Source organism: Adiantum capillus-veneris, chromosome 23 (genome assembly GCF_014529385.1).
Source record: "Adiantum capillus-veneris isolate H3 chromosome 23, ASM1452938v2, whole genome shotgun sequence".
In the NCBI taxonomy this organism is placed as follows: Eukaryota; Viridiplantae; Streptophyta; class Polypodiopsida; order Polypodiales; family Pteridaceae; genus Adiantum; species Adiantum capillus-veneris.
Genome location: NC_140953.1, coordinates 14,139,330 through 14,150,027, shown reverse-complemented (window position 1 = coordinate 14,150,027; position 10,698 = coordinate 14,139,330). Strand labels below are relative to the sequence as shown.

Genomic DNA, 10,698 nt, shown 5'->3' with positions numbered 1-10,698 from the left:
GTCGAGCTCACGCGCTCACACAGCTACACCTGGCAGCTCTATCTAACCTGCCTATAGCTAATAGATTTAATTAACACTAATTATCTTTGCTAACACTAATTTCCTCTGCTCACACACTGCCTAAAATAGTAAACTACACACTGTCTACACTAACTATTGTACATTGTCTACACTTCCTAACATAGCAAATTGCTCACTCACAAACTACTCAATCTACTCATTGTCTATCGCACATTACACAATAGCACTAACCAACAGTCCTGCTAACAATTGCATATTTCAAAACTTAGGAGATCTATCAAAACATGCACATTACAGTACTTAACAAAGCTAACAAATCCTGCTAAACCTACACATTGTAGCCCCTTAACAGATCTAACACAACTCAGCAAAAAAACAGAAATGGCAGAAGTGAATGGCTTCCTGAGGTAGCATTGAGTGCTCCTCAAGCTTAATGCAAGGCAGTCCCCAGCAGTGGCGGCACGTGTCGAAGGTTGGGAAGTTGCCAAAACACCGTGTGTGAGCCACGAATGGTTGCAAGCACACAACTAGACAGTCCTAACAAGCTCAAAGGGGCAATGGTGTGTCACTCACCATTCAATGCTTTCATCTGAAGGATCCTCTGCCATGAAGAAGAATGAGCCACCACCGCCTCCGCACTCAACCGTTGATGCCGCCGCAATGCTCTCTCTCTCTCTCTCTCTCTCTCTCTCTCTCTCTCTCTCTCTCTCTCTCTCAAGTATACACACACACACATACACACGTGAGCACACGAAGGAGGAGAAGACAGAGGTAGAGCAAGAGCACTTCTTAGCTTGCACCTCAAAGAATGAGGATTTTAGGTCAAAATAGACCTTTTAAAAGAGTTTGACCCATTCACACATGGGCGCCCACAGTGGGCCAGTCATAGTAAAAATCATGAAATAAATGAATAAGTGGTGCGCCTCTCATCGGCGATCACCTACACACCTATTGGACCGACAAGCCCAGACCATGTCTCAATCAAAGAATCAGATTTGCAACTCATCAACCAATGAGAGTGGAGTAGTTTGGCAGAAAAATACATTCTATCAAGCCTTGTTGATCTATAACAAGACCCATGCTAGTTGTTTGACCAAGTAAAACCTGTTCCTTTAGAAGAATCAATCAAAGTGAGTTTGTCTGACAAGTAATTCCATCTTTCCTTCTCATACCCCTGAATGATCTAGCCTAAAGTTTTGTACCTATCATTCAAGGAAGTTACCATGTTAAAGTCCCCTGTGATCAGAAGCGGGTCTTGCAAGTCTCCAAGCTCAGTCCACAGCTTTGCTCTCTCTCTATAGTGGAGTTTGAAGCATATAAGCTGACAACTGTGTAATTGAATGGGGCTTTGAGTGAGACTGATACCCACTTATCTATAATGCCCCTCTGAACATCAGCAATTGATTGATCGTGTTTGGTATGAATTCCAATAGCAACTCCACCTCTACTTGCACAGTGAATAGTGAAAAACCATTTGTGATGTCTGCTGATCTTGGCCAGGTTAGACTCCAAATTGAAGCCAGTAGTCTTAATCTCTTGCATCATACGTAATCCACCTGAAAATGCATATCATTTATCCATTTTTTTATGCATACAGACCTGACAGGGTCAGAAAGACCTTTACAATTAAGAGAAACCCAGAAATGGCAGCATTCATTTTTTATGAGTTTTAGACGGTTTAACAAAAGAGACTGAAGCCCTATTAGGGTCTGTATTTTTATCCTTCTTCCTCTTAGGCTTGCTAACAATCTGTGGCAATGATTCTTCGTCAGCTTGAGTCATTAGGATTTCCACAGAATTGATGGGAGACTGAGTTAGTTTATCCATAACCAATTTATTGTGTTCCTGCAATTCAGAGATGAAATTAGGAGGGGCAAATCCTGCTTGGGAATGGAACTTCAAAGGGCTTGAACACTGGGCTGGAGTATCTGCAATTCCTGGTTCACTATCTAAGGAGTCAGTATTAGAGGACATTCCTCTGGTTTTCTCCATTGGACTATCAGGTACCTTGGGTTGGAAAGGATCTTCTTGGACTTGTGGGATTTTGGGAGGGCCTTGAGTTGTGGAATTCTTTTCATCAAGGTCCTCTTCTTCTTCTAAGTATGAAAGATCAAAAACATCATCAAGCAAAGCCCCAAATCTATTGACCACTTTTGTGGGGTTATTTCTAGCCTGATTTTTGTTTTTGAAATCCCCTCTTCTATTGACTTGTTGGAAGCCTTGGTTACCTTCCTTCCCTTCTTTACTTTTTTCAGCTTCCTTTTGATTTTTAGCTACAAGGTCAGGATAGACTCTTATTAGATGTCCCTTTTTGAAGCAATGGAAACAAGCATTAGGTAAATTCATGTAAAGCACTTTCTGAGTATGAAGCACTTGTCCCAAGTGGTCTTTTAGTTGAATACTCTCTCTCAGAACTGATTCAGTGTCTACTTTAATTAATAGTTGAGGGTCCCACTTAGGATTGATTCCATTAGTAGGTTTTTGCCCAAGAACCTTGCCCAATTGAGCCCCTACTTGTTTGAGCCAAGGGAAGTACTCAATGGAAATTCAAGAAAGTCAGCCCACACTGGAACCTTAGAAGGTTTTTTCCTTTAGGATCAAATCCTCTGTGCCACTTGAAGACAAACATCGGGGTATTCCTTATTAGCCATTGCCCTTACTGATGACTTGCAGTGCACTGTCAGCTTCTTCAAAGAAGAACAGGTAATAGTTATTGGGGAGGTATTGGACTTGAGAAGGAAACAGGTTCCTTCCTTCCCAATTCCTGAGCGATCCACTCTTTGAGGACTTCAATTGCGGCATGATCCCATGACACAGGCCTATAACCACCCTCTCCTACAGGTGTTTGAACTAGTTATGCAGTTCAGTCAGACCTACGATAACTTCCCTTCCCTCACTATTAAGGTTTTGTGATTGAAGGGCTTCTTAAGCATCGTGTGACTCCTCAGTTTCTTTTGCATTAGCCTCACCAATTTTCTTCTCACCATTAAGAGAGTTAGATTGAGAATGTTAATTTATTCCACCATGGAGAGGGGGAGGGTCATTCACAGTTGTTTCTAAATCTTGCACAGGTGGCTCAATGTTCTGCCAGACATTAGAAATGACAGAAAATTGACCATTGCATGTATGGGCGTTACAGCTTACCTGAAAAGGCCTTTGATTTGAAATGTTATGCAAAGCTCCATTGAATGCCAAACCGTGCGGCCAAGACGAATAGCCATCCAGCATGTCAGTTTGCAGCCGATGATGTACAATAGGAGACAGGCTCGCTAGAGGACGAGATTGCATTGCATGTGCATAGGTGCTAGGACCTTGTGGAAGGGGACCAAAAGCGAGTCCAGTTCCACCCACTGGAGGGATACGAGCTGGGCTAATCCCTCCAACTTTAGGTGAGCCCGATAACGATTGCGTGACACCAACCGAGGCAGCTTCCCCTGTGACAATACCATTGTGTGGGGCTTCATACAGCGCCATTAGAAAGTATTTACTGCCCTCCCCCGAGGGGAAAGGAGAAGGAGGGGAGCTCAGCAGGGAGAAGCACAAAGAGGAAAGGGGATCTTCACGACGGAGATTTTGTGTGGCCTCTCGCAAAGCGCTTGTACAGTCACTCAGTGCACCTAACTCCTCATCTCCTTAAACATGTCCTTGGATGATTTTCAAAAGCACTGAGAATAAATTAGTGATCTCGGTCTACGTGTAATAAACTTGGAGGTGAAATTATATAATTACAAGGCTTTCACACGGTGCATTTCGAAAAGGAACAAAAGAGCATTTTGCTTGCATTTTGGCTTCACATGGTGAGTTTGTGAAGGAATCCCACATAAACAAGAGGTTAACGTTCCTTTTGATAAACTTTTGCAAAATAGCAAAAGTTAGGAAAGACTTGGAATAGTTTCACCTATTTAGTTATGCTAAAAGGTCAACAAGCTTATTTTTGGTGTTTTTATTCCACACAACCCGTTGTAGAGGTCAAAACCACCTGATGGGACAACTAGTGTGAAAGCAACCCTATTCTCAAGGACGAGTACTATCGGCCACCTTCGACGACTTCTCTCTCTCTCTCTCTTTCATCTCACTTGACGTTTAGCCTTCATTTCGTAGAGAGAGACGTGTAAAGGGTTATGTACTCCACCATATTATGTTAGTAGATATCTTTTAGCACAGTTTGGTTAGCTTGGTGATAAGTTTTGAAACTCACCGTGTGCAAGCCCTCTTAGTACACTAGTCCTCATCTTCCGTCGCCGATAAAAGTGCAGAGTTTGGTCATTGCTTACTCAAAGACACGAAAAAGCGCAGTTGATGCTGAGGTGGAGACCTATTTCCTATTTAGAGAGAGAGAGAAAGAGTTGGCACTTGGAAGAACGCCCTGAAGAGGAGAATTTCACAAGGAAGGCAGCCATGGAGAGCAACTCCTCTGCGGCTTCTCGCCGCTTGCAAACGCTTAATACCCACCTACGTCCTGCTTCTTCTTCTCCATCGACAGCATCATCATCGTCTAGCGTGCTGAGCTTCTTGCCTACGGCTGCGCAACAGAACTCTGCCTTCCAGCACTTGCAGCAGGCTCCCGACGACCCCATCCTCGGTGTAAGTCTTCTTGCTCATTATCATTTGAGCCACGTACTAATTTTTAGCGTAATTTATCGGATGGATGGAGAGAGAGAGAGAGAGAGAGAGAGAGAGAGAGATTTGGTATGCAATAGAAGGCTTTCCAAATGCTTTAATGGCTCTCTAGAATGCTGTCAGATTGTCTTCAAAAGGACATGTTTGGCCAATTCCTGTGTTTTCTGTCTCATTGTCTTGAATGTATTCATGAATTGAGATTGCTAACAGGTAACAATTGCTTACAACAAAGACCAAAGTCCAGTAAAACTCAATCTAGGTGTTGGTGCTTACCGAACTGAGGTATACTCTTCTTCTTTTATCTTTCTCCTAACGTCGATTTAATTGGGTGCATACATACGTAAGTGTGGGCGTAGTCAGCATTGCCACAAGTAGCTACAAACATACTTGTACCTGGAATTGTAGCCTTTTATATCCCCATCATAGGAGAGGGGATACGGTTGGGATGGGTGTTCAGTGTTCGGGCAGACATAGTGTGAACCGGCCAGTTGTGTCCAAGTGTGGCCAATTCAGAGCACGTCCGCCTTGACAGTGTCAATGGACTAGGTCCCCTCTCCTGTGATGGGAGCATAACATAGGCCAGCCAAGTGTACTTAGGTGCTCACCTACACATAGGCACCCATACCTACATGTGTGTGTGTGTGTGTGTGTGTGTGTGTGTGTGTGTGTGTGTGTGTGTGTGTGAGGGTATGCATTGTATAGACACATACGCAGCTACTTGGGGTAGGTATACATTTGCATACATAGCCCATTCAAGAAAATTAGATGCATGTATGTGTGTCTCTTAGGTGTGGCAAAGTATGCTTTGCAATTCCGGAGTTGTAACAGAAACTTAGTGCATAGAGCTTTGTATTGATGTATGCGCGCGCTTGTGCTTGTGTGGAGATTACACCCATTATTGGGCTATGATGACATTGCGGGAATTATCATAGTATTTTGTGTTTTGTGTGTATGATGGAGCTAATAGTAGCACCATGTGCCTGCATAAAAGGTGAATCTGGGCTATTTCTGAATCTATCTAAGTATATGTATTTTTCGCAAAATGCACACATGCACTTGCAACATGGGTTTGCTAATCAGTTAGCTTCTTTGCTGTTTTGGGTAATCGTGACAGGAAGGCAAGCCATATGTTCTGAGGGTTGTTCGTGAGGCTGAAGAACGTTTAATAAGTGACCGGTATGTTTGCCTGTGCTTATTTAGGTATGGAAAGTTTTTTTTTGGTCAACATTAGTAAAGGTTGTCATTGTATTGCAGTTCGAGAAACAAAGAGTACTTGCCAATAACTGGCATTCCTACATTCAACAAACTTAGTGCAAAGCTTATCCTGGGGGAGGACAGGTCTCTCTCTCTCTCTCTCTCTCTCTCTCTCTCTCTCTATATATATATATATATATATATATATATATATATATATATGTGTGTGTGTGTGTGTGTGTGTGTGTGTGTGTGTACACGTATACATGTGTATAGATATACATGTACATGTATACATGTGTATAGATATACATGTACACGTATACATATGTATATGTATACATGTACACGTATACATGTATAGATATACATGTACACGTATACATGTATAGATCTATACATGTTACACTTTTTTCCAGTCACTATGTGTTGGAGCCTGGCACAACCGTAACATCGTGGATGACATCAGTGCTTGTGTCACGAGGAGACAGACATGTACACATATACATGTATACGTGTACATGTATAGATATTCATTTACACGTGTACATGTATACATATACTTGTACACGTATATATGTATACATATACATGTACACGTATATATGTAGACATATACATACATACATATATATATATATATATATATATATATAATATAGAGATGTGTGTGTGTGTGTAAAATGGGTTGACTTTGGACTCCAAAGGACTTTAATAGAACTTTCTTTCTTTCTCTGTCCCTTACTAACAGTTTTACTTGAACTTTACAGTCCAGCCATACGTGAAAGGAGGGTTTGCACAGCTCAATGTTTGTCCGGGACAGGATCACTTCGGGTTGGTGCAGAGTTTCTCGCCAAGCACTACTCACAGGCATAAGCTCTTGTATATCGCCTTTTTGAGAATTTTTCTTAAAGTTCCCTGCATTGCAAAGGTTTTATTAAATGGCTTGTTTTATTGGCATTATCCAGAAAACTATCTACATTCCCACTCCTACATGGGGAAATCATACAAAGGTTTTCAGCTTAGGAGGTTTGCAAGTGAAGAATTACCGCTATTATGATCCAAGGACAAGGGGCTTGGATTTTGAAGGCAAGTAATTCACCCATTGGCTTGCATCACATGTATGTTGTGAGGTTTGCTTGAGGTTTCAACCCCTTTTCTTACAGGTATGCTCCAGGACCTCAGATCAGCACCATCAGGTGTGGTGGTATTGCTACATGCGTGTGCGCATAATCCCACAGGAGTAGACCCAACACCAGGGCAATGGGAGGGCATACGCCAAGTCATTCGCAGCAAGAATATGCTTCCATTCTTTGATAGTGCATATCAGGTAAATGAGCGACCTTCCCATGGGTTTGTTATTATATCCTCCCTCATTTTCTTTTTCTTTTTTCCCCCCTCCTTTAGACCGTCTTTTTTTTAGTAGCTAGCTCTAATCTAGGTTTTCACCATTGCTTGATTGCTCCTTGGTGTTGCAGGGATTTGCAAGCGGTAGTCTTGATGTGGATGCTCATGCCGTGCGCTTGTTTGTAACGGATGGTGGGGAGTGCCTTGTCGCTCAGAGTTTTGCAAAGAATATGGGACTTTATGGTGAACGAGTCGGAGCTTTGAGCTTAGTATGTGCTCTCCTACTTTGTTTTGTACACATAAAACTAACACGGAACTCTTAAAACATGCAGAGCCTCAATCTATGCAATTACTAAACTTGTCTCTCATGTGATTAAGGTCTGCAGTAGCGAGTCAGTTGCGACAAGGGCAGATAGCCAATTGAAGCTTGTTATCAGACCCATGTATTCAAATCCGCCTATCCATGGTGCATCCATTGTTGCAACCGTATTGGGCGACAGGTACTTTCACTGAGCTTGAAAAAGGAAGCTATTGATAATCTGGTCTTTTGGATACTGAAGCATATTGTAATCAGGAATCTATACCAAGAGTGGACTGTTGAGTTGAAGGCGATGGCGGATAGAATCATTCGGATGAGGCATCTCCTATATGAGGCCTTAAGAGCTCGAGGTATGGGAAATGAAACCAAAAGCGTTTATTATGTTCGCAAAAGGCCTTAGAAGACCTATGAGACCAGGAAACTATATATCATCTTCATATGATTCATAAGTTTCCTTATATAATGCGTATTTTCCATGGATCGTCTTTCAGGTACTCCTGGAAACTGGGAACATATAATCAAGCAAATAGGAATGTTCACATTTACTGGCCTGAGCAAGGAACAGGTCAACTTCATGACCAGAGAATACCATGTTTACATGACCTCAGACGGGTAAGGCACTGACATTCTATCGATTGGTTGTGGGTTTGCGGGCTTTTTGATAAGGCCTTAGGGTTTTGGCTTTAGGGCTGGAAGAGTATGAGAAAGGTTTAGGGTTTTGGGTTTAGGGTTGGAAGAGTACGAGAGAGAGGTTTAGGGTTTTGGGTTTTGTTCCTTTTTCCTTTTTGCTTATCCTTCAAATTTTTTATTATTCTGCAGGCGGATAAGCATGGCTGGCTTGAGTTCTAAAACTGTCCCACATCTTGCTGATGCTATCCATGCAGCTGTTACTAAGAAAGCTGGGCAATAATGCATGCCTTATTTAGTCGATTACTTCAGGAATAAGAGCAACAGGGCTACCTGCCATTTTGTATACAGAACATATTTCAATTATTCAACATGGTTGTATTGCCAGCGCCCGGAGGTGTCTTTGTGAAATGGAATAAATTTTCTTGCTATTGCTTATTGTCAATTCTTCTCCTTCCATGATGTGTTTAGGAGAGATGGTTGTTTAAAATTGTTGGTTAGCTCGCTGCATGGAAACCGTGAGGTTATTGATGAGAGAGGGGTGAGGGGTTCTTCGTGATCCCCACCTTCCAAAGTGCTAGTTAGTACTAGCAGCAGCCATGTTCAATTTCGATGTTTTTGGTTAAGGAATCATCATTTTTGGAAAAGATGTTCCCCCCGCTACCCGTAAGTGCAGCCCAGCTCTGAGAACAATCCCAAGAGACCTCAAAGATCTATTGACGAGTGTTGAACTCGAGGCGTCTTTGTTAAGAGGAAATGGGATAATCGGTCTACCAACCCCCACTTTGAGAGAAGAGGAGGTACACTATTAAGTGAAAAATTCAAGCTTTTGTTTGGAGTAGTGAGAGTTATTAGCCAATCAAAGCTGAAAAACATAATTAGGGAATCTTGTATTTATATAATTTTCTTAACATAGCTAGTACTAGAGTGATATTCAGCACTTCACACCACCAGAGAGATAGAGGGCTTGGAAGGGAACAGTGCAATTTAACTTTGACGTGTATGAGCTGGAGTATCACCACTAGAAAAGCCTTGTGGATGCAGTAATAGGAAGAACTGTGGAAATGAGGTACCAAATAGAAGTTAGGAGGGGCCTTTTTTGTTTGCGATGATAGAGTGCATCCAAAACAAGAAGTATCAAAGGGATGGGAAATTCCAAGCGACGAATTCTGGTTCGTGAAACCAGAGTGTAGTTTTCCAACTTGTGTGCACTCTTCACAAGAAGATTTAGAAATTTTCTCATGTAGGAAAACGGAGTCTTTCTCATTGTTTTTCATACAATGCAACACATCATGAGCTTCTGCTCGAGAGGCACCACATACCTAGCTAGGTACGATTGGGGTAGGGGACCGCCGGCCCCCCCACCAGGCCGGCAGTCCCCTACCCCCAATCATACCTAGCTAGGTATGCGGTGCCTCCCTCACAGAAGCTCATGATGTTGAGGTAAGTCACAATGTGGGAAATATTGTGAGAATTTGTCCAAAACTTCTTGTGGTTGTTGTTGTAACAGCTAAGAGCTAAGGCCCCTTATGGCTCTTGATCATAGTTATTAGTTCCTCTTATTGAGAAGTTCCACTACAGAAATGTACTAAGAACTTATAGGAAAGATTTTGTTAACATCAGGCAAAAGCTATCCATGATGCAAACATGTCCCTCTTTTTGAGAAAGGGAGTTGGCGATCAGACTTTCCATATGTTAGTATTGCTACCCAAGCTCTTAATACAATGCAAAGGTGTGTATTAGTGATTTAAAGGATTGTTGTCTTCTACATACCACGAAATCAAAACATGCAATGTGGCCACAATTATGCTGCATCACACTAAGACAATCTTAACCCATAGTCTGTAGCCTTCTGTAAGGTGCGTTGTAGATCATCTTTTTGTCCACAATGTGTGACAAATGCAAGCTCTCTAGGTGGAGGGATTCGCTCAAGGCGGAGCTTCGGAGCCACTAATGATTCCAAAAGCATGATTTGAAGAGTTGAATGCCAAATGCCTTTGGAATTGAAGATGCTTATCTGATCGAATTATTAGTATATCTCGTATATTTCTGCTGCACCACTTTGCAAATTTTAACCTGTTTCCAAATACAATAATGCAACGAGTGACAAGGACAACTGCTGCTTCTTTTCTTGGACTGACTAACATCTGGCGATATTTCTTAAATCACCTTGTTTAACGGTTAGCTTGAACCCTTCCAGCTTACAGTAACAAAATTATGTATTTATGTTAAATCTTGCTAGACAACAATGGTTCCATAGTGTAGTGGTCATCACGTTCGCTTTACACGCGAAAGGTCGCGAGTTCGAAACTCGCTGGAACCATCGATGACGCTTTTTTTTCGTGTCACGTTTTTATCTTGGCTCTTAGACAGATAAGGCGTTGCGGAAAGAGGACGTACTATGCATCCATTCAACATATCTTTTCCTTTGACTTGATCGTGGATAGGTAAAGAACATGGCATAAGATCAAATGTGGTGTACACAGGAATAAGACCAAACTGAGTATGCCTCCTCGCATCCGGCACCTCCTTATATTATCATGAGAGGTAGTTACAACCATAACATGTCC

The 10,698-nt window shown here is 42.1% G+C and overlaps 2 protein-coding genes and 1 non-coding gene across 3 annotated transcripts; 2 read left to right on the top strand and 1 right to left on the bottom strand.

The window, feature by feature from the left end:
- Nucleotides 1-3,030: 3,030 nt before the first annotated feature.
- Nucleotides 3,031-3,495, bottom strand: LOC147427445 (uncharacterized). The gene has a single exon (XM_086496663.1). The coding sequence runs from the start codon at nt 3,493-3,495 to the stop codon at nt 3,031-3,033; it is 465 nt and encodes a 154-aa protein (XP_086352789.1).
- Nucleotides 3,496-4,367: 872 nt separating this feature from the next.
- Nucleotides 4,368-8,559, top strand: LOC147427444 (aspartate aminotransferase, cytoplasmic-like). Its single transcript, XM_086496662.1, has 12 exons — nt 4,368-4,605; nt 4,852-4,923; nt 5,756-5,817; nt 5,896-5,979; nt 6,606-6,705; nt 6,804-6,924; nt 7,002-7,165; nt 7,314-7,451; nt 7,561-7,682; nt 7,757-7,851; nt 7,993-8,113; nt 8,321-8,559. The coding sequence occupies exons 1-12, from the start codon at nt 4,420-4,422 to the stop codon at nt 8,409-8,411; spliced, it is 1,356 nt and encodes a 451-aa protein (XP_086352788.1). The 5' UTR covers nt 4,368-4,419; the 3' UTR covers nt 8,412-8,559.
- A 1,819-nt stretch (nt 8,560-10,378) lies between these two features.
- TRNAV-UAC (transfer RNA valine (anticodon UAC)) lies at nt 10,379-10,451 on the top strand. Its single transcript has one exon. It is a non-coding gene; the product is annotated as a tRNA-Val (tRNA).
- The last annotated feature ends 247 nt before the right edge of the window (nt 10,452-10,698 follow it).

Excerpts from the sequence above, each read along its gene's own strand:
- LOC147427445 (XM_086496663.1), bottom strand. The coding sequence starts at position 3,495 with ATGGCGCTGTATGAAGCCCCACACAATGGTATTGTCACAGGGGAAGCT.
- LOC147427444 (XM_086496662.1), top strand. The coding sequence starts at position 4,420 with ATGGAGAGCAACTCCTCTGCGGCTTCTCGCCGCTTGCAAACGCTTAAT. Across the intron at positions 5,980-6,605 it reads CTTATCCTGGGGGAGGACAG|TCCAGCCATACGTGAAAGGA; the intron begins GTCTCTCTCTCT and ends TGAACTTTACAG. Across the intron at positions 7,166-7,313 it reads TCTTTGATAGTGCATATCAG|GGATTTGCAAGCGGTAGTCT; the intron begins GTAAATGAGCGA and ends TTGGTGTTGCAG.